Source organism: Amblyomma maculatum, chromosome 1, assembly GCF_055883805.1.
Source record: "Amblyomma maculatum isolate TAMU_Amacu chromosome 1, ASM5588380v1, whole genome shotgun sequence".
Lineage (NCBI taxonomy): Eukaryota > Metazoa > Arthropoda > Arachnida > Ixodida > Ixodidae > Amblyomma > Amblyomma maculatum.
Genome location: NC_139344.1, coordinates 184490100 through 184513709, shown reverse-complemented (window position 1 = coordinate 184513709; position 23610 = coordinate 184490100). Strand labels below are relative to the sequence as shown.

At 45.6% G+C, this 23610-nt stretch overlaps 1 protein-coding gene across 3 annotated transcripts in view; it reads left to right on the top strand.

The window, feature by feature from the left end:
• Nucleotides 1–21811, top strand: part of CkIIalpha (casein kinase II subunit alpha) — a 54606-nt gene extending 32795 nt beyond the window's left edge. For all 3 annotated transcript variants that reach the window (XM_084589791.1, XM_084589790.1, XM_084589789.1), the window contains 4 exons: nt 8263–8492; nt 8578–8726; nt 17016–17096; nt 20253–21811. In XM_084589791.1, the coding sequence (XP_084445917.1) occupies nt 8263–8492; nt 8578–8726; nt 17016–17096; nt 20253–20350 (558 nt within the window). In that variant the 3' untranslated portion in view covers nt 20351–21811. The remainder of the gene's footprint in view (nt 1–8262; nt 8493–8577; nt 8727–17015; nt 17097–20252) is intronic.
• The last annotated feature ends 1799 nt before the right edge of the window (nt 21812–23610 follow it).

The window sequence follows — 23610 nt, the reverse complement described above, 5'->3', positions numbered from 1 at the left end:
AGATGATTAATTTCGGTAACGCTTTAGTAGCGGAGCCACTATACAAGCAAGCAACGAGCCGCACCAGTGGCAGCTGGCTATGAGCAGAAACTTGCTGGTCTTGCAGTTATCACTCCTGTACTAACACTGTACAGGCCAGCGATCCTCAAGGAAGGTTTGGTTTTGACAGTCTGCTCGTTACAGTGCAGTCCAGTTATAACGATACCAGATATAATGATATATCGCTTATAAAGATAAAATTATTGGGCATTATCAGTTTTCTCATTGCACCTATATAAAAATAAACCAGGTATAACAATCGATTATGGGCAGTATATCAGATACGATAGCTTTATCGCTGCCCGGTAGATCTCTACCCTGAAAAACGTTTGATAAAAAAAATAAAATATTAAGAAGATACTGATGTGAAATCTGGACATAAACGGTGAGAGCGGAATGGTGGGGAGAAATCCGTGAGGGCCATTGCGTGTGGTTAGGAAATGAGCACTATCGCCATCGCAATCACTTTCTGTAGCCGTGCAAAGGGTGCGGCTGTATAATCATTGCCATCTCCGATTGTGCATCCATGGAAGCAATAGCTCTCGAGATAAAACAGCAGATTCATCAGGATTTCTAGCAGGGTTTCAAGGTTGGAAGCCTCGTGAAAAAATATGGGCATTTGCACTCTACGATTTTAACGATCATCAAGTCTAGTGATGTCCTGCAGTTTATCCAGTCACTCATCGGTTTTGTGCACGTAAAAAGGACGGCCGCAGCGTACGCGCTACTGGAAGCGATGTTCACAGCAATTTTCAGATTATAGATGCCACTCAAGCGAGTGTGAATTTCTGATTATTTTTTTTAAGTAGGCTTAATTTATTTTTATGGCTATTGATACATCCTGTAATAAAGTGTTTAGTGCTCTTTACGATGATCAGTGTTGTGCAGCCAGATGAGTTGGTAAGTAGGCAAGCCTACATGCATGGGGAAATATGTGGGGTGTTCTTTTTATCTTTGTTTTCCCTTTTTTTTTTCTTGCCGGTCCAGATATAATGATAATAGGTTAAACGGTCGAATTTTCCGGTTTTTTCAGTATCGTTATAACTGGACTGCACTGTATTGAAAAAGAAAAATTTTACTACGCACTCTTCTGACGTTGACGCAAAGGGTCCACAGTGTTGTTGGCACAGATGGGGATGGAGAAAGTGCAATAGAGCATATTCGTGAATCTGTCATTTAAGGGGGGACACTGGTCTTAAAACAAAATATCTTATTATTAGAGATATTGTAACAAAATTCGTTGTGTAGATGCATTTCTTCCTGCTGCTTTCAAAAATATAATTTGTTTCCCTATGTCTCAATTAGTTGTCATACTATGAAGGCATAGCTGACGCCTAATTAGCTAATATCTTATGGTCATTCACTTTCCCTCAATATTATTTGGTTTCGATTAAAATGTAGCTATAGCCAAAGACCTGCCATGTGGTGTTATGCTATATTTATATTGTCATTGAGGTGCATTCTCATATAAAAATGTCCAATTATGCTGATGTCCCATAATGTTAAAATATAATTGACATTACTCTTCCCAAAATTTGATACGTTCAACCTAGCAACTTAAAAATAGCATAGCTTCATTGTTAAGTTCTTCCTGAATTCAACAGTATAAGGCTTGTTAAAATTGTGCCTCAAGAACGTAATGAAAAGTTCCGTAAGGCTAGTCATATGGGCAAAAAAATCTGTTCCCCTGCAAAACAAAAAGTGTCTCTTTCCATCCAAGGAAACATTTTTCTTTAAATGTTGAAGATGTATACACGATGAAATTGTAAAAAAAAAAAAAATATTTTCATGAAGTTATGGGTTGACGTTTTTAACCGACGAGAGCTAGTGACGAGAGGCTAGGGTGTCAGACCCAAGGACAGTATTTCGAGCCCTGAAAATGGTTTCTTAAGGGGGGACACCCCTCTTAAAACTTTTTTCCTTATTTATGGGTGGATCTGACTGAAACTCGCACCATTAATGTACTTTTGCATGCTGATTTCAAATATCTGATTAGTTTTCTTGTAGATGAAATAGCTTTCAAAATAATCCCTAATTCATGTTCTTCGTTTGGAGGTGAGTTAATTACTAAACACTTTATGGCATGAGGAGAATAGCCCTGCCAGAGTGATCTAGAAGGATCATAGAGTGCCGCTAGTCATGAATTAACGTGGTAGAAGAATTTGAACCAAAGTTACAATAAGTCAAACTTTTATGAATAAAAGCCCAGGTTGGCACCTAAGATTGATAATTAATTCTGTAAATGTTGCCGCATAATAACTGTACATATTTTTGTCCTACGGCACTGTCGAAGGTTTTCTCTTTCTAACAAGACAAGAATGAGAGCTATAGCACAAATAGACTAAGAGATATCTCTCCTCCAAAATTGCAGCACCCTCAAAATTGCAGTTTTGAGAAAACGAGGAAAAACACTTCACAGCATGTAGGTGTAAATTATGTCAATGATTGATATGTCAACAAGATCAGAAACAGGTGGAAAGTGATCTGAAGCGAAAATTAATGGCCTATGCCAATTTGAGCCAAAGTTACGCAATAGGAAACGCTTGAAAGGAAAATTCCATTTGGGTACCGAAGACAACATAACCTTCTCAGCAAATTTTCTTTTGTCGTCACTGCATTTACCTTGGTTTCATGAGACTCGCAGGATTCCCTTTCTAGAAAAAAATTTTTTAAAGCAATAGCAAGAACAGGACCAGAGATATTGATCTTTAAAAAATGCAACACTACCAAAATTGGGGGATTGTCGGAAGCACTCAAGCCTCACGGCATTTAATCAGGAAGGGCAACCCCAAAGACCTCATGCTATTAAAATGCACCAGGAGCATAGTCGGGGTGCATGCTGTCGCGGTGTTTTCTTTTTTCTGTTTTAGCAACGCCAAGCGAAGCCGCCCGCTTCTTTGCAGAACGTACGCTACGGTGCAAGTCCTTTTCTTCAGCTCTCCTGGACCCAGTTGCTGTCACATTTGTACTGCATTCTTGCAGAATTGCTGCTGCTGTATGCTTGCAGCCGGCATTGAAGCGCAGCACAGCTTCTGCTGTGGCTGCTTCCACAGCAAACAGTGATGAGTGCCGCTCTTTGTGGATCAAGGTCCAGATGACCGAGTGGAAGCTTTCGTTCGAGTTCTGGGTCTTCCCCCGAATGCACCTCTGCAGCAGGCTCTTCTCTGATAAACGACTATAAACAGGCAAAAGAGCATCAGCCACATCTCTTGGCAGACTGTAATTGTGCTTTGGTGCAGGCTCCTCTTTGCCTTTGCAGCGTTGTGGCGGCACCATGACTTCTCACCGGTAGGACACAAACTGTGTTTGGGGCAGTCATCAGTAGATGTGATGTGGTAATATGTCGCCATCACAGCTCGCTGCATGGCATCCACATCACCTACATTTGATCGAAGCGCTCGGCCATAATATATTGCCAGCTTGTCAACTAGATCAGCTGTCAGCCTTCCTCTGCCGCCAAGACTTTGCTTCCCTGCACCCTTGTGTCTCTGCAAGAGGTTGCGCAAAGCTGCTCCCATACGCTTGTGCACGTGATTTATGCAGTCCTCTTTGACTATTTCAATGTAGCCATAGATTGCAGCATCTTTAAGAGCACTGAACGTGCGACTGTCCCCATCGCATAGCATGGTTGTGTAGCGCATGTTGTGGCGCTGCAGAGATCTTTCAAACAGAATTTTGCCAGCCTCTACCTCCATTTGACCAGCCTTGGAGTTGGTGTTTTTTTGGCACTGGTGGCGTGATTTCCAAAGTTCGTAGCCGTCAGTGTTTGGCTTAGGACCAATTTCGCAGCCCAGACAAAAGTTTGACAACACCACATAATCAAGCACGTAACCAGTGAAGAGTTCCACCACGGCACCGACGCCTATATGTGATGAGTGTCCGCGCGTCATCCATGTGCCGTCGTAGCACACGGCAATGTTCCCCCTATGCCCAAAACACAAGTCATCGTAGACCTTCGCCACTGCCTGCGCGGCTTGTGCCATAGCGGTCGTGGCGGCTCGGGTAGCAGCGGGTTGCAGTGTGTTCTTCAGATGCCGTTGAAACGTCTTGTTGTGCATCCCACGCCGCGACAACCCCATCGCCGAAAAGATATCGTTCATTGCTGTCTGGCCGTTACCGGTCGACAGCATTGCTCGACTAGCCAGAATATTCAGCTCAAAAGGATTGCACCTTTTCTCGCCGTCAATCCTCCGCGAGTTCCACTCGGCCGCAATCTCACTGCAGTTGTCGCACAGCACGATCAGTTTTACGGCGAGGCCATAGCTCCGGTCGCTGGTAATTAAACGCACGCATCCACGACACGTTTTGCACCGCACGGCATCCAGAAGGATATTCACAATGCTGAGGTCAATTACCGCATAGGAGGCTGTTCCGTCCGCATCTGACTCTGCGGACGCACCACTTGCATCGGCGAACAGCGCGGTCTTTCGTGCCGTCGCCGGCGTCGATACCAGTCTATCAAGCGCAGCCTGCTCACGGGCACTCACTTGAGTTATGTCACTGTTAGTGACAGGCGCGGTATCAATACGTACACGACTGCAGTCGGCACGAAGAACGGCGCCGTTGTCCAGCGGAATCGGAGAAGCGTCGCCGCCCGCAACGTGATCGTCACACAATCCCGCAGCACTGGCACTTGCTTCTTGCACAGTATGCAACGAAGTCGCATTCTTAACGCGTTTCTTTGGTTGCTTTCGCCCGAACTTGTGCAAAGAGCGGTACTTCTTCGCGCCTGGCATGACTCTCGCGTTGCACTAGCGTGGTCGGCAGAAAGACAAAATGGCGTCACTGGGAGTCCGCATTTCAGGGCTAGCTTGCTGGAACCAACCAAACGACGCCATTTTGATCACGTGCCTTAACCGGCCAATAGTAGCGCGCGCTGCATGCTATCTTTTTGCTTGTTTTTTATGGGGAAGGCGGAGCGCACAGGGTTGCTTTCCGACCAAAATCGCCGCGGTGGAGCGCGTAGTTCTCATGCGCCGGGCGATCGAAATTGGGTGTCGTTTGTCCACAATTTAATGGGCAGTGGGTGTGGTACTGCATTTTTTAATCGCTATAACTTCATAAATAAGCGGGGTATAAGGATGAAAATTTGCGTGCAGATGCGGAATGGTGCGAGGAATACGAAAATGAAAAAATTGAAAATCCGATTTTCAGGCCGATTTTCGGTGCCAAAGAGCCGTGTCCCCCCTTAAGGGAACTAGCGGTCTGGAGCCAAGGAGGCCCGAGCCCCTTTGGCAAATAGTTGGGTGGCCCTGAAAAGGTCTGTTGTGATGATGAGTGGTTGACCGCTCACGTCTTTGCGATCTTCACACAGGTTCCACGCTTAGTGTGCGCGGTAAAGTTGTTTAACACTTTCATGTCCACAATCGAGAACTTAGTACCGGCATCGCATTCCGCACTGACCTGAGGTGAAACTCGTGTTTGGCCAATGAATTTCCCAACTTTGCGCCGACCGCTTAACACAGTAACGCCGGCTGTATAGTGGCATCAACACAAAGCGTACCGTGATCCGGGATGCAATTTGCGCTGTAATTTGAACCCGTGGTGTCGTCATGGTTAATGTTCCCTGCACATCTAACAAGTCTGGCACCAGCTGTAACAGAGGTCCCTATGGCACGCTTGTAGCCGGCGCCTTCTAATTTTTGTGCCACGCTCGTTTCTTGCGGCTTCCAAGGGCTCGTATGCATGGTTACAATCTACTGTTTTCCGGCATCTCGATCACGGGAAAAAAAAAAATACTGCACAAAGAGATGCGTCGAGAAACACGAGCACTAACGCAGACGCGCAAAAAGCGGCAACCACGATAGCGCACGAAAAAAACAAAAAAAAAAAAAACAAAAAAAAAACAAAACGCTGGTCATGCGAGCCAATGAGAGGTGCAGAACAGCGCGCCACGTGAAAGCCAACCAGAGACCATAAACAACCTTCAGAAGACTTGCGCGCGCAGCTGCTCCGCTTCAGCGACATTATTTTGGGATAGCGCGGACTGCGCACAAAGAAGCCAGCTTCAAACAAAGTCCAAGATGGTGGCGATTGGCCGGCTGCAACGCCTGCGGCACGCGCGGGAACTTTCAGCTAATTTCTTCTTTTCAGGGGGCCATTTCATGGCTGCTGTGATGTTTTTAAAGCAGATTTTATCGCATTTTTCAACTGAATTCAAGGGTAAATGTTTTGAAAATTAGTTTTTTTCAAAGTTGATTTTTTTGACAATTTCCGGCCGTTTAAGGCCTGCGTCTCCCCTTAAATCGAGATTACTGGAAAGCGGTGGAGCAGAACCATTGCAGCCACACTCAGACTGTCATTGCGTGCTTCCGATATACGCCAGGGCAATCAGCCGCCAACTTCTATGACTGTTTGTGCGGTCCACGATCACATATTGCTGTTCTGGCAATATTACCACAAAGAATGACATTGATTAAAGGATTTAAGCCTTTAAATGACAACAGATTCGGGGCGGAAGTGCTGCTCCATTTGCTGCAAACTGCTTTTCCTGCTTCATTTTGCTCCGTAACTCAATTTTGCTCCAAAACTGCTCCAAGTGGGCTGCCTCGATGTTTTGCCATCAAATTTAGTGAAACAGTGGTGGGTCATTAATTATGGCATTTCCTATGAAAAATGCGATTCGATGCAATTTTATTAGACTGCGAGAAGCACAGCATGATGATGGCATGTTGTGAGTTGCGCGTACACGGTATAGGGGCCTCCCTAGTAAACATGATGGCAGCACACCAGGGGCAGTGGTATCTCTCGCTGAACCTAATACATTTTTCATAAAATAGGAGAGCATGGAGCCTCATTTCAAATGAACTGATTGGCAGGAATCTATTGCCAAAGAAGTGGTCTGTGCATGTGACATAGCACTTTCTCTCAGCTACCACAAGCCTTTAGGAAACTTGTCTGGGTGCAAAGCACTACACGAGTTGTTCTAATGGTTCTGCTGTAAAAACAAGCAGGTATTTTATCATAGAGGCTTTCGTGCTTATGCTAGACAAATGCATATTTGAACTACTATGGGAGTAGTGCTACTTAAGTGCCAATCACTAAAAGTGTTCTCAATAGTGTTGGAAAGCTATAGAGGACTTACTGCCAATATGTTGAAATTAAGGAAGCCCCAGCGTAGCTTAAGCCACTGTCATAAGGCCGTCCAGTAAGGAATCTGAAGGGGGAAGAGGCTATCTTTCAGTGCAGACTATCCTTCCTGAAGACACAGGATCAAAAGCACATGGCATATGCACAAGGTAGGGAGTGGAAATGTGCTACTCATTGATGTGAACTCCAAACTAGCTGTGCTTGAGCACATCAAAGTGGGCTCCCTCTCTGACTCTATGAAGTCGAAATAGTGAGAATCTTTTAGTTAAACTTGATGAAGTAACAAGGTTGGCGACTGGGTAAGTTTGTTATCGTGCCAGCTTCGTCTTCGTTGCTTGCACTGTGTTCTCTGTGTTGTCTTTTGGCTGGTTTAAAATTAAGCGATGTTCAGTTATGAAGTGTAACCGGCACAACAAATGTGGTTAGAGTATTCCCCCCCCCCCGCCCTTATCTTTGTTTGCTTTTGGTAAAATGGTCTATTGATTAAATATGAATATACTAGAGAGTTTTAGCTTACCGTGATCCGCCACCGCGTGTTCTACTGCGCATGTTCGGATCCCCTTGATGCCGATAGATGGCTCTACATACTGGATGTCTGCACATAGACTTGCCGCGTTGAGACCAATCAGCTTGTGCATCCCGCCCACGCGCGGTAGAGGGTCACGGTGGCGTATCGCGGATCACGGTAAGCTAAATTTCTCTACTGTCCCATGGAACACCGCGAAGTACAGGTTTGATTTCATAGTGAGCATTGTCGCAGTAAACCTCTTTTCTATGGGATAAATAAGATTTGAGAACCATGCGAGTCTGTCCACAAATATTGTAATGCACTAGAAGTATGTGGTTGAGAAGTCAACAAAAACTCCAAGGGCAAAAGATTTTTCAAATTGAGTTAGCATATATTCCTTCTGTCTAAGGAACTTCGCTGCAGAAAGCTTGCAAAAATGGCTGCTATTGGTTTTTCGTGATGTAAATGAAGGGAGTAAAGGTAAAATTATTGTTGTGCCTACTTTAGAACTTGAATTGTTGAGTTTTGAAGTTTCTGTTTTTGGAATGGGAAGTTTTCTTATTTTGCAAATGCAAAATGGTCAAGCCAGTGTTTTCACTTGTTTAATACACAATATAACCTTCCAGGGTCCGGAGCTGCTGGTGGACTACCAGATGTATGACTACTCCCTAGATATGTGGAGTCTCGGCTGCATGCTGGCTTCAATGATCTTTCGCAGAGAGCCCTTCTTTCATGGTCATGACAACTATGACCAATTGGTGCGCATCGCCAAAGTACTGGGCACAGAAGAGCTTTTTGAGTACCTCGAGAAATACCAAGCAGAGCTTGATCCTCGTTTCAATGACATTCTAGGAAGGTGGGTCTGGTTAATGTGCTCTTTTTGACTGTTGGAGGACAGAGTTGTTTGATGTCCCTAATGACTTCTCTTGCTGGCATTGCAGGCATTCTCGCAAGCGGTGGGAACGTTTTGTGCATAGTGAAAACCAGCATTTGGTGACTCCAGAGGCTCTAGACTTCCTTGATAAACTTCTCCGCTATGACCACCAGGAGCGCCTAACTGCCCGAGAAGCCATGGAGCACCCTTATTTCTGTAATGAGCATTCCTTTTTTTTATTCTAGAGCTGTTTTGTATGTGTGTGCGTTTGCTGGAAAGTTAGGCACAGCCTCATGTTTTCTCAGTTTTGGGAAAAAGTAGTGTAAAGTCTTGATACATCCTTAAAAGGGCGGAAAAAATTGCATTAGCTGTTTAAGGAGGTGCACAGGCATTTATTGACAGTTTTTACTTATAAAAATGCCTATTCTCCTTTCTTAGTACAAGGTGTTCACAGCTCCTTTTTTAGTTCTCGCAGAATTCAGTTTGCATTTACATTGTCTTTAGTGCAGAAGCAATTTTGCAGCACAATTGGTTTGTTGATGGCAGTGGCGAGCTAGGATCGTTTACTGTTGTTTTCCCAGGTGCTTTTTTTTTTTCCCTTACGCCATTGCACTGTGGAGAAGCTGTTGCAGTGGCTGTCTGTTGTTGCGTTCTTGCTCTTATGCTGTGTTCGTCAGATGCAGCGCCCCTCATGCCCGTAGGCAGTGTGAAGCCGTTGTTCATTTCTCCTATTTATGTTGAGCCTGCAGGAACAGCGCTCTCATGCTACCATATTGTCTTTGATGCTTTGGCCTTTGCACTTTTGGGACAGCTTTCTGTGGCTATGCAGCCAAGGCTATGGGGACGCGGCTCTCCTCGGTGTATAGTTTTGGTATTGCTAGCTTAGCTTGCATTTTATCTCATGCGAATGAGCAGTATACATCCAGCATAACAAACACGCTGGGGCGCAACAGTAATCTGCGAATCGGCGCATTCCTGCGGGAGTTTAGGGCTCACACACTAAATACTAAGTGGTGTATATTTACGTTGAAGCTGTCATGAGTCATTTGCTGGGTAAGCACTAGTTAAACGCAAGGTTAGGCTCGAAAGTCTGCTGCAGTCGCGCGCGCGGCAACGGAGGAGGTGGAAGATAGGAGGCTCTTGTTCGGTGCGGGCAGGGAAGCGCATTCGAGTCGCGTTTGAGTTTTGTGATTACAGCACTGAAGCAGTCTGGCGCATGCTTTCGTGCTCACACCGTGGCCAGACTGAACATAGTTCTGGAAAAATGCTTTACCAGCCGAAAATAATTAAGTTTGACTTACACGCGCATTTACAGTTAAGCCTGCGGCAGCCACCTCCACCTTCTCTGCGGCTTGCGCGACGCGTCTACGAGGGAGCGGGAAAGGGGGTGGAAGAGGAATCAGACTGGGGGAGAGCGCGCACATTGGTCTTAGTTGTATTAATTCTATGGCGCAGTGGCACCGTCGCCCCGCGTGCCATGCATGCCGTGCGTGCTCGCCTACCACTGTTGCCCAAGGAAACATTCCGCCTCGTGTCACCAGCGCGCTCTGCTGTTTCCTCTACCGTCGCCCGTGAGCAACCGCATGGTAGCGATGTATGCGTGCTGCTTGCCCCGTGTCTTTTTTCTGTTGTTCTATTTTCTGAAAGCAGCGGAGACTGCTGTGTCTGCCACGGGGATGCGGCGTTGGTGCTGGCACTGAAATACGGCGTGCTGTATCAACTGCGGTCATTCGTTGCTTGTAATGTTCTGCCAAATTTCCACTAACTCTGCACTAGCTAAGAAACAGTCGGTGCTGTGAGTTCATTATATCAAGGTCTACCGTCGCGACATGTTCGTTACATGGAGTTTTCAAATACATTCACTTCAGTGGGGGCGGCTTTGGGGAATTAAAAAATTCGTGATATCGAATTCGCTACATGGAGGTTCGTTACATAGAGGTTTAACTGTAGCAGCAAGTCAAGGGGTACCGCTTTGTTCAAGTTTTGTCTGCTCCTCAATGTCGCAAGGTAGGCTCTTGCGTCAACGTATGCTTGTTTGGGATTTCCTCTTAGTTTTTGGACCGAAAGAGCGACGGGCAATAGCTCAGCAAACAATAACACAGTGCTGACCCCTCCTCCTTTTCACCCCACCGGGGTGGCGCAGTGGTTACGGCGGTCGCTTTTCGATGGAGGCGAAAAGCAAGGCGCCCGTGTGCTGTGTGATGTCAGTGCACGTTAAAGAACCCCAGGTGGTCGAAATTACCGGAGCCTTCCACTGCGCCGTCTCTCATAGCCTGAGTTGCTTTGGGACAAACGCTGCAGCCCAAACCCCTCCTCCTTTTTGCGGCACACACAGCGGAAGGAAACGTTGAACATGCTTAAATACAGCATGAGGCCATCAATTTCGGCCTCCTCGACATTCTCTAGACGAAGCCTAAAGCAAGTCCGAGGATCATAAGGCCACATATTATAGTGGAGGCTGCTAAAGAAAAAGAATATATGCAAATAAAATATTTTTTCTCTAGAAAAACAAAAAAAGCTCTCGGTGACCATTCTCCACAGCGTGCATGCAAGAGTGCAGCCGACACCGTGAATAGCAGACGACATGCGGATGATGTCTGGTTGTGGCGTCAGCACCCAGTGGTTTCCAGACCAGGAAGCTGCTTTTGATGTTAATATTAATTGATTTCAAACTTATCTGCTGCATCAAATGAGCTCAAATTTCGAGGATTTATCATGTAACGTACGTGGAGTGAAATGCAGTTTATGCTCAAATGTTAGCTGTCATGACCCCTTTAAAGCTCATTTTGTAGCTTCGAAGTGTAGAATGCAAATAACTAGCCCAAATTTGGTAGTGAAAATTACTTGTGTTAAAAAAAAGAGTAAAGGTGTTACCCTTCTATATTAGGGAACCATTATTGTTCTAGCAAATGTTTATAAATTGCACGAGAGATACTGCAGTTCTGAATAGATATCTGCAAACTATACATTCTAAAGAACGCATGTGCCAAATTTTATTGCGGTATGGAAAGTACAAGCACAAAAAGCTGTGTGCACAATCTTGAAAATTCGCTGAAAAATGCATTAAGTTGAAACCTCTTCATCCTTTATCTTACAAGATGCAGATGAAATTGCGTAAAATTTGGCATTCAGAGACATAGAACTCTCCCTAAAAGTGCATAACCGCGCAAGCTTATCATAGCTCGCACCAATTGCATGAGTGGCTACCGCTGCCTTCACAGTCACGTGAGCTCCCGTTCGTAGCGTCGCTCTGTGCTTGTATACAGTCTAACCCGGATATATCGAACTCGGGGGGGGATTGCGAAATAGTTCGATATATCGATAATTCGATATACAGAAATTGGCTTGTGATGGCACTTACGATGCGAAAAAACGATACCGTATTTGTCGCGTAATCAACCCACTCGCATAATGAACCCACCCTCCACTTTTGCACCGAGAATTAAAAAAACAAATGCGTTAAGGCCAGCTCGCTCACATGCAAGCGATCCCTGCGACAAGCGGCAGCGACAGAGCGAAAAGTTTCAAACTCGTTGGAACTGCGTCCCTCTCGCTGCTGCTCGAGCCAGGGCGGTAGCTCGAAACAAGGTTTCTGTGTCCGTGGCGGCAGAAATTGGGGGCAGAAATCGCCAGCGTTTTCGCTTGCATGTCCATGGCGCGCGTCACTTGGTTTGGAGGTCTCATCCAGAGCTCATTTCTTGGCAGCGTGCCAAGATGCTGCGCAGCGATAACGTGGGTGTTTATCTTTTTATAGCTCCTGTGGTGGGTGGGAAGCTACTTGGCAGAGTGCCCGTGATGGCTTGATTGCATAAGCCTGGTTTGATTTATCACCCTGGGCGGGGGCGTCATGATCGCAGCTGCTGACCGCGTGCTTTCGTTGATTCATACATGCAAGGATAAACGACTCCCGCAAAAAAAAAAAAAAAATCCTGCCGCCTCTTAACGTCCGAACAGCGCAACGATAAAGGATGACTCACAAAAAAAAAAACAAAAAAAAAAACAGCTGTGGCTTTTTAATGTCCGCAGGCGCCATAGTCAGAGGCGGCGGCGCGCAGAGGGTTCAACACACCCTGGAGAAAGCGGTCTGTCTGAAAACGGGCTGAGTGGCTTGGCGCATGCGTAGCGCTACGGGAGATAGATAGCTCCGCCAAAGGATGGGCACACCCACGCTTATGGCTTGCAAACCTCATGTGTTGGCGCGGGGGAAACGATTACTGCAGATGCACGCGCCTTCAGGGAATGGGCACGGCGCTGCCCAGACCAGCCATCGCCGAACTGTCCCCTCTCATTCCTTCTGCGTGTGGCTGGCTTGAAAACGTCACGCGGCAAAGGGGGAGGCACACTTTCCAGTGCGTGGTGCGGAGTTCGATATGTCGAACGACCGGTGAAATTAAGTTCGATATATGAACAGTGCGAAAAGATGAAACACACAAGAAGAGATGCACAACAGACGAGCGCTGACTCGCAAATAATTTTTTATTAGGAAGAAAGCGGATTCTTATACAAAAAATATGTCACATGATGTTACAAAGAACGAAACCCTTGACCAGGCAAATTCAAGAGATATCTTCTTCCTTCATCAGCCACGTGGAAAACCCTATCAAGCAAGACCAAACATACAAGCCCCCCCTCCCCTTCTCCCCAACGGCCCGTTTTTTACAAATTATAAATTATCACCAAACATTATCCAGGAAAGAAACCTCTTTTTCGATAAGCACCATTGAAGGCTGGCTGACACGGTGCGACTGCTTCTTACTAATGTAATATGCCTCAGTAATTTCTCTCGTCGTTTTGTCCCTATGGCGAAACAAAATCTTTGTTTTTGAAACCAAGGGGTGACAACTTTTGTTTTTCTGCTTTCCTTCTTTCCCACAAGCCCTACAATGATCTTTCAAGTGAGAATATCATGTGTCCGACAGTGAATTGAGGTGTTCACGCAGACGAATATTTATGCACAGACTCATTTGACCTATGTATACCTTATTGCATGACAGTGGAATTTCGTACATGACAGCGCAGGCGCAATCTACTAATCACGACCTATGTGAAACCTGGCATTCAAACGGGTTACTCTTCTTCAGCTTTTCCTGGCGGTTCAGGAAAAGCTGGGCGGGCTCTGCTCTGAACGTTTTATCACAAGACGTCCTTGGTGCTAAATTCCACCTCCTTGAATTTAAACTTTGTGAGCAACTTTTGAACATGCACATAACACTTTCTAAGGCTGACCATGAGGCACAAAAAAATGTGCAGAAGTGACCACGGCCGAACGCTTGCAAAGCACGACAGCGAAAGAGCACCCTGATATCCTGCAAATAAGGTTTGCCTCACAAACCGGCTGCCCATAGCCAATGGCGGAGTCTGAATCGCACCACGTGATCGAAGAGAGATCCGAACGAGGTGGCAAAAGCCACATTTTACTATTATTTCTTTAGAAAATACGAAACTGACGACCGTTCCATGAGCGAAAATAGGACTCTGCCTATCTCCACGAACCGATCATCATAGTGCGCATTGAAGCCGCCTTTTATGCGGCCCTTGGAGGTTGTCTCGTTGATATACTCGCTTTCCCGTCGTCAGATAGTGTAGGAGGTGCGTCAGTTAGGGCTTCTGTGTTTGTGCTAATATAACTTGAGGTGGTACATGTGATATTTATTTCGAATGTCAGCAGGTCGGGAAACACGCAGCAGCCTTATTGAATTTCATAATACTGCAGTGGAGCCCAAGACTGCCAAAATTAACATTTATGGATGCTGTAACATCAAAATACTATAATGTCTGCTCTGTGCAGGAACTGTATGACCTAATATCCCAGTCATCACCCACCTCCCCTTAAAGTATCCAGCCAAAACCACACAGTCATCACCAGCCCTGAGAAAACGCAAATCATGGGCCCAAGATGCACTCGATGGTCAATTTTCTTACAACTTGCTTTCTTATCTGCTTTCGGCATTTTCCCTTTTGCCATTTGGTCGCTGTTTTTCTTTTCTTTTGGTCTCTTTTCTTTTTTTTTTTTTACTGTGTATGCTTTTGTAAGATTTTTTTTTGTTTGTTTTTGTACCTACTGTGCTGGTTTGGGGGCAGAGGCTTATCGCAGTCACCGCTTCGAATTGGGCTCTTCTGGAGCTGCCCTCGCAGGACACGAGCTCTGGGTTTCACGGGCAGTAAAACGTTATTTGGCTGTTTGAGATTGTCAAACTGCGGTAGATGCAAAAAAAAAAAAAAAAGAAATGCATATTCTCTAGCTTTTCCCATTTGAAAAATTAACCTCCTCTGTTTTATGGCTGACCTTTTTTTTTTTTTTCTAGTGTGATAGCATGCCTTGCAATGCAAAACTCTTATTTACAAAAATAGGTGCACACAGTGCTGGTGATAGGTGGTCATTGCTAGACTTCCTTTGGAACACATTCACATTTCCATTTTTTGTGCTGACAGTAAGGTTTTTTTCCTTTTTTAACGGCTCCAAAATTTGAATTAATGCTCCAAAGTGCACTTCTTTTTTCCTCTGAACTGCTCCAAATATTCAAACAGATTTTACTGCTCCAAAACTGAGGTTTTGCTGTTCCAAAAAAATGGTACAAATCCTACTTGAGCTGTTGCATCCCTGGTATTTCACTCCACGCGACCTCATGAGCGGTCGACTCTACATTGAGTTTCATGAGGGGCAGAGCGGTGGCCTGCCAAAGCCCTGTTATACCAGTCCCACACAGTATGCGGTTACATTGTAAGTAGTCTCTACTGTTTTGGAAAATGTATTTTAAAAATTGAGAACATAACTTGTTGGGTGGAAATTCTCTTATTTGATTCGTTCAAATAAGAGGATGTCTGGTTGGCTAATTTAATGTTCCGAAATTCACATGCCGCTATTATTTTGGACTATTTAGTGATGGTGTTGATCTGTTGCTGCAGTTGTCATCTTACCATGGCAGCCTCGCAACACTGATGCTATTGGCAGCAGGACGTTTCCACCTCTTGCGATTTTGAGACCACCATGAAAACTGCTTTTTAAAGAAAGTAATCATAGTTGCAGATAGCATTGGCACAACATAAAATGCTGCTACATCGACTGTATAAGGTTGGGCCTATGTATGAGGTTATGGGTTGAGCAACTGTGTCTATGACACAGCTGGGGATATGACTAGGAGTGCATATGAATCGATGGTGGCTTTATTTCTGCTGCACAGGTGAGAAAATGCCAGTCCAACTTTCATATCTACAACTTTGGTTCGAAACTACTGGCCATTAGCTTTCATGTGTTTCAAGGACGTTTTTTACCCTGTAGTGCTGTATTGACTCGTTTCTAACGCACACCTTTTTTGCCTTAAGAAAATTACCTGAATATGATTGTGTTGGAATCTAGTACAAAAATGGACTGATGCCAGCAACACCCATTTCATCGGCATCACAAAATTATGACTTGGTATTTGCGCACCGATGTTGTCTACCTGGCCTGCCGCAGTCATAGGTACCGATAGTTTTTGTGATCTGAAGTATCCTGCCATCAATGCACTGACTAGGACTATAGCCAACATGGTGTCACTGGTTGTGAAGGCACACTGGGTTCTTTCCGAACCCGGGTTGATAGGAGGCAAGTTAAAATTTTGCTGACTCAGGTGTGTTGCAGATTTCTGAAACGTTTGTGTGCAATTGGTGGAATAAATTGACTCTAAAGGGTTTTAACGAGCTGATGAAGGGCTGGTTTTCAGAAAAAGAAGAGCTTTCAGACTTCATGCTACAGCAGTGAGTTGGCATAGGTGTTGAGAGTTAGAACTATGCTGCTGGTAAAAGCAGAAATGCCTAATGTGGACAGTTCAAATTCAAAGCCTTCGATTCTTGCTTTGAAAATTGACTGGCATCTTCCAGAATATGGGGGTGCTGTTTGCTTCGTGACGTAACATTAGAGCATTTGCATTAAAGGTTGTTTGTTCCAAGTGAGAGGAAGATTTGTTTTTTACATGTTTGAAAATCTGGTGTGTGTTAGAGTTCAAGGGTGTTGCATTTTATTTTTTTTGCAGCGCAAACCATGTGCACATTAGAATGGAGTAAGTGCTTACGATGCTGTCGCCAAATTAGCTGGAAGTAGACTCTATAGCTATGCTGTGCAGTTGGATCGCGGACACATGGGCTAGCATTCCCCAAGACATTGTTGGCCGTGATGAAAAAAAGAATCGTTTGGGATGGCCAACACGATTGAAACATTCGAAAGATATAAACATTGCCACAGACGGTACTTTTTTTTTTTGCCAATTTAAAGCAGTCTTGCCAAGGCCGCAAGTTCTGTTATCGTTACTATAGGGAATGACCTATGAGAATATGCCAGTATTTTTATGGTCATCTTCAACTGTAGCCTGTTCCAAGTTTTTCATTTTGCGGCACACAATTTTTCAAGGTGCTTTCTTGTTGTTTATTCAGTGTGCTGTCTCTAGAATCTGAGCTTTCTGGCTTTCTTTCATTACATCCCTAGCAATAGCTGTAGTAATTATCTGTCACGCGGTTTGTACATTACAGACCCTGTTTCAAAAGAGCAGCAACAAAAGTTCATGGATCGCAGGACAGCTCACAGTGGCTCACCTCCTCCTGTATCTTCAGGTGAGATTCCTGCTTTGCTTCATTTGCTTTCACTTGATGCTGCAGGGGCAACTGTAACAGACTGATAATGGTCAGTTTCAACACAATGAGGTCCCGGGCACATGTTGGCGCGGCCTGCTCACATCAAGTCGTGCTTGGCTGTGCCCTGGGAAAAGGAGATCGTGGTGGTTGAGCTAAAGCCAAATGTTTAGACATTTAAAAGGACAGAATGCACTGATGCGGTCTTTGAATGGCTTGTTCAGAGCCACATTTAGTGGCTGAAGAATAGGTTTCAATCCGCCTGGAATGATGAGCAGGTCTCATGCCACGTCCGCTACCGCTTTTTTCACACGGTTGGTTATGTGGCTGCGGAAAGAGTCCAGGATGAGCATGCTGCGGGGCTTCAGCAGTGCCCCCGGACGCCTGCACCACACGAGAGGAAACCATTCGAGGACCATTTCATCATTAAAAAATCTCTTGTCATTCACCCGCACGGTGACTTTTGGCGGGAACGTTTCCTTCGTCGGAATTGTTTTCCTCTTGAACAGAAGGAATGGTGGTAACTTGTGCCCATCTGCCGTACAGCATAACATGACCGTGAAACGGTTGTGCGTGTTGTTCGATGTCAGCAGGCTGACCTGGTGCTCCCCTTTTGCGGATGCGGTCCTATTGTTAGGCATATCAAACCAGACTGGAGTCTGGTCACCGTTGCCAATTGACCAAGCAGGAATGAATGTGTTGCCCGCAGGTCACTCACGTAGCGCAGAAAGGCGCTCCGTTTTTCTTCATAGGCTTCGGGTAACCGTTGGCATACGGTCGTTCATCGCTTTAGGCTTAGGCCGTTCCTCTTCATGAAATTCGTCGCCCATTTCTTAGACACTTTAAACTCAGTATGCAGGATGCACATCTCCTCCGCGACAGCACATGCCTTTGTTTCAGTGTCATTGTAGCAAACACTCAGTCTCTTGCTTCTCTGGTCGTGAACCCAATCTCGAATCGCCTCAACGGCAGGGTATTGTTCTGACCTTGGGCCGCGAAAGGAACACCGTGTAGCAGGACACGCAAAAAGCTTATTTTGTTTTCTCCAGCCTCTCACGCACTTTTTTGAGACGTCGAACTTCCGCCCTGCTTCGACATTGTTTTCCAGCTCGGCGTAGAGAATGACTTGCTGCTTGAAAACGGCGTTGTACTGTTGCCGAGGTTGCGGCACAAACCACATACACCGCTGTTAGCTATCACGTCGGCTAGAGTCCAGGCGGTGCGACGAGAAAAAATGGCGAAATGCACACGTTACACAACACACGAAAATGCTTCTCGGCTCATGTGACTGGTCGTGTGTGGTCGTTTTGGATTGGATTGGATTTGTAGCTGTTCCATTTGTATCAGAAATTGCCAGCCCGCCCGGCTTTGGCCATTTTTCCGTGGAACACCCACGGTTTCTCGATAAGTTATCACATTAAAACAAACCTTTGGTGCAAATCTCGATTAATTTTTTTTTTTTTTTTTTATAAGCAGATCCACTTTTGCATTGTGCCTGACAACTTTTATGGAATTACGAGCGCACGGGGCGGGATATTTTCTGCGACTCGGTCGAAATTACTTTTGACCCTGCATATAAGCCTACTTTAAGACTCCGCATATAAGTCGACCCCGATTATAAGTCGACCCCCCAACTTTTGGAAGGACATTAAAAAAGAAGGGTCGACTTATATGCGGCAATATACGGTAGCTGTTTTGGTCAGTCCCACAGTGTGTCGTCAGTGAGTGAACGAAATGGGAAAGCGAAAGACCGGGAAAATTAAGTTGGAGGCAATTTTTCATTTTCTTGTATTTTGAAAATTCATTTCTTAAACTCCTGTTCTGGTGCACCGATTCCTGTAATTCTTGTGACATGAATTCATCTAAAGCATAGCGGAGAAGTGTTTGAGAAGTTTGAATGAACGAGCAGGCTAAAAAAGGCTGTCGTCACGTCCAGCTCCACGGCTGAATCCATAACAGCCATATCTGGGATCATAATAGCACACTACACATTACTACACAGTTTTAGTGGGTGATTACACTATTAAAATTATGTATGTCTGAACACTGAAGGAATTAAAAATAACCAGCGAGTTTATGCTCCTAGAACTAATGCCAAAATGTACCCGCATGAGCGTCAAGCTTAGTCATGAAATAAGGCACTATTTCTGTCTCAAAAATTTGTTTATTAACAGTAGTGTGCTGAAGCGTATCATAGTGAAAACTAATCGGTGATGGCGGTGATGGGCATTTGTTTACGCCTTTTTCGGCACGACTCGACAAGCGTCTGCTTCTTGCCCAACATCTTCAGCACAACGTCCGAATTCTCATTGGTGGAGAAATAGCGTGCAGCCAGATCGAGTGCCGATGCTGCTTCACGTGCACTCAGAGGTGGCAATGGATCATCATCTCTGTCAAACTCCTCCATCAGCTGTGCTCACCGCTTGAGTAGTGCAGTGTCTGCTGTCTGCATGAACCCTCAATAATCTTGGGGTCAATTAAACGCCTCGATATCTTTATGCTGCTGTCTACGTCCACAAAGCTCAACACCCTCCGATAAAACAGCATAGGCAGGGTCCAGCACAATGGAGTTATCACATTGAACATCTAAGTCTGCTGTGCTGCAGGTTGACATTGTGCAACTTCCGGCTGACCATACACACAAGAATCTGCTTTAGAAAGTGGCTTTAGATTTTTAAGAACCTTGAGGTCCATAGCCTGCAGCACAGCAGTTTTTTTGTCAGAAATGCCATGCAGGTCGCCTTCAGTCAGCTGATGTTACAATGTGCCGAACAGTTGTTAATGAACATAGAACAGTCCGGTTCTGTGCCACTAAATTTCTGTATAGTGTGCGCAGCCAGTCTGTGAAGATGGCCCTCACCATTCACGGCTTTTTGTTCCAAGAGGAATCAACATTGAGAGAGTGCTGTGCGTGCATGCACAACACAGCATCAGTTCTTTCAGCACTAGGTATGCTGAAGCAGTTTAAACTGGAGTTTCCTACCCTTGGCATTGTTGCAATTTGAAAAAGACTTGTTTTATTGGGAGATGAGCTTGGCTCGTGTTGAGATCCTTTTGAAATAAGTATGGTGTTTTTAGCGCTGTGCATTTGTCTATGTGGGAGTGGCTTGAGTAGCCTATTTTTTTTTTTATTTGCAGGTGGGGCTCCTGTAGGCTCCAATGCCCTTGGCGTGCTGCCCACATCGCCGGTCACGTCTCCCAGCGTAGCTGCCCTGGGCAGTACCACCTCAACATAGGGGCAGGGTTCACCAAAGCAGACTGCCCCTGGAGAGTGGGCGCCTGCCTGGGAAGGCGGAAGGGAGCACCCGGCACACCTGTGCCGGCCGCCCAGCATTCGCCATTTATGATGGCTTCCTTCCTTCCCTTCTTCCCACCACCCATGTCAACAGACCAGTCCCAGTACGGACTGCAGCCAGAAGCAGCCCTCTAACTGATGAAAAAATACCGTAGTCTGTCAGGACCAGGGTGTGGGCTAGGCACCATTACTTCCCTCCCTTTTTTCTTCCATCAACTGCCTCACCACCTTTCCTTTGGTTTTCGTCCATTTGCTGCTACCCTGTCAATCCAAACCTGTTATGTCCCTTTTGTGTCTCGTGTTTGCACATGTGATCAACCTCCATATGGAGCAAGAAAACTAGCTGTTTCAAGCGGTATGCGAGAGTGCAACTAGAGCCTAGATGCAGGACTCATTCATTACTTTTTGTTGTTTTCTTGTTCTTGTCCTTTTTACTGTCATGAGTTTCCCCTCTCCTTCCTCTCCCAATTAGTTTGTGCACATCTGATTTTGTTGTGAGTTTTGCAACCATACATGTGTGGTACTCCCCTTCCTTTTTTTCCACAGTGCATCCGCTGCATGGCTGTGTACACACAGAACGTACTGCTGCCTTTTTTGCTGCTGGCTGCCCCTTCCCCCTCGCCCCCCCCCCCCCCCCCCCCCCTTCCCCCTTTGCTCCCAATTTTCATGGCTGCCATCCTGAAATGCTTAGCCTTGTTGTGCAGCACAGTGTTCAGAATTGCGTGTGACTGATTTTTCCAAGTGCAAATTTTGTTTTCCCTGCCACTGAATGACTTGATTCATTTCATTTTGGTGTGTGCTTTGATTGCAATGGGCATCTGCCGGCTGGAGTGTGATACTGGCTTCACATGGTGGGAGGAATGAAGCAAGCAACATCAAATAAACTCTTCCTTCATTTTTTTTCCTGGTCACGGGTTGTAGGTTTTAACATTTCCCATGTCTGATTTATTTTATTTGCGTGTGTGTGTGTTACACAGGGATTGCAAGTGTTGTGAAATGCTTTTTGTGGGCAAAGTGTCTTGCCAGGCCAGTTCCAAAGAGTTTCTTGAAAAGTGCCGACAAGCTCGAGCTTCTGCCTATGCTTAACCCCCACCCCCCTCCCACAGCTATGCAGATGCCATTGTAAAGTCAATGGGCAGCTGACAATTGTTTAGACTTTTCTAAAGAACAATCTCAGCGATTGTGATGTGGATATAATTTGCTATCTGCAAACATTTGCGCTTGGCTCATGAAATTGTGAACGGAGACTGGCATTGACAAGCTGAACAGGACCAAGTCATCACCCTTGTGGTGTAGTGGAATAGCAGAGTTGAGAACTCATGTGAAATTGAGGACATTCGTACCCTGCAAGAGTCCTGTCTGGTTTGTACCTGCCTTTATTAAATTGCAGTTGAGTAATCTAGGTTTTTCTGCTCAGAAAGCTTTTCTTGGTTTTCACTATTTAAAATGTGATTGGTTAATCTTGCATGTTGCATGTCACTAGTGTGTCAGGGCCAGCAAGGCGAGTGCACATGGTTATTGGCGGAAGTTTTAGGGTTAATAGCCCTGTTTGTTTGGAAACGTGTGGGACATGCCATTTGACCCTTTTAAACTCTCCAATAGGAAGTTTGTGACTGCCATTCTTTAAAACAATTGTATTGGAGATAGAAGGGTTGCACATAATATTAGGAAGAAGGGCAAGATGCGAAAAGTGTGCTTGCTGCCAACATTTGGTACATTCTGGCAGTTTAATTTACCAGCAGTTTGTTAAATGGAAATGAAGTTTGACTGGACAAATTCTGTTGAATCCTAGCAGGAGAAAAAAAGAATGCAAGTGTGATTGCTGTGTGTGAAATTGCACATGGTGGCTAACTATTCGTATGCTGTCGTATCCAGCTGTGCACAAATTCAAGGCTAAAAGTTGTTTCCTCCTGCCATGAATCTGCGGGTTAACAGTTGGTGGACCCAGGTTCATTCCCGCCCTCATTTCAATGGAGGCGAAGCAGAACGCGCTCGTGTGCTGTGCGATGCCTGCGCGTTGCAGGTCTCCAAATTGTCGAAATTGTTGGGCCGAAGTATTGCACTGTTGACCTCGCGGTTTCTTGATAAGCTTGTGGCACACTGCTTCCCATTCTTGACCAAGTATGCAGCCTTGCAGCTTTGGCAAAAGTGTAGAGCCCAGGAGGCCCGATTCCGAGTCGTGTAGTGGCTCTGATTCAGTATTTGTGGAGGTCCTACTCATTGGAAAGGGTAGGACAAAATTTTGCCATCAAGGGATTCGGAACCCGTCATGCATTACAAGCTGCACGAAGTGGCTCAGAAGCAGACCCCCTGGGCTCTGCACTTTTGAGATGCCGACATATGACGGCGCTCCACTTCTCTTCTTCTAGACGCAAAGGTGAAGATAAAGGTGCCGGGTTAACCATGGTTACGCGGATAGCAGCTCGCGGTTGTTGCACTGCCTGCAATCATAACCCCATGTGGGATCGGCATAAAGAAGGTTCATTTACAAATACGAAGTTTTTACAATAGCGTGTGTGGCTTCCGCCAGGCGTCAATAGCGCGCTCAAGCAACGTCCGATGCATTGTCGCTACCACAGCGCCTGTCTCCAACAGTACGGCAGCGAGGAACATCTCTTTGCAGGCATACCTAGTGGAAGTTTTTCTCTAGTGTAGCCGATTTGACTGCTTCGTGAGGATCACTAACTCATACATGGCAAGCCGCCTGTGCAGTGTACCCGGTTTTGTACGCTAGCTTCGCTTCCAAGGTCTCTCAGAATTGACCATATCTTTTCTTCGTGACAGTGGGTGCTTTTTTTTTTTTTTTTTTAATGGAGTACGAACATCATTCGCTGTGACTTAGATGCGAAACAATCTAGCGCGCGGGCAGGCGTCTGCCGCGCTCGCGGCATTCTGCGTAATGCATACGTGTTCGTTTGCGAAAGTCTCTTCTTTTGTAAGGTAGCTGCAGCCTATCTTTTTGGACATTTTTCACTAAACACGCCGCTGAAAAGACTCGTGCAGTACGCGACGGGGAAGCAGGGCTGCAGTACCTTTTGACGGTGCTGCATAAATACTCCGTCGGACGCCACTCTGGACACGCCGCCATGTCGACACTGCCTATGTTACTTAGTGCTCTTAAAAAAACTCTCAAAGTACACTTTGTTGATGTGGGCTAGCTCATGCGCTTCAATCGGGCACAAACGCGCCTCTTCTATTCAT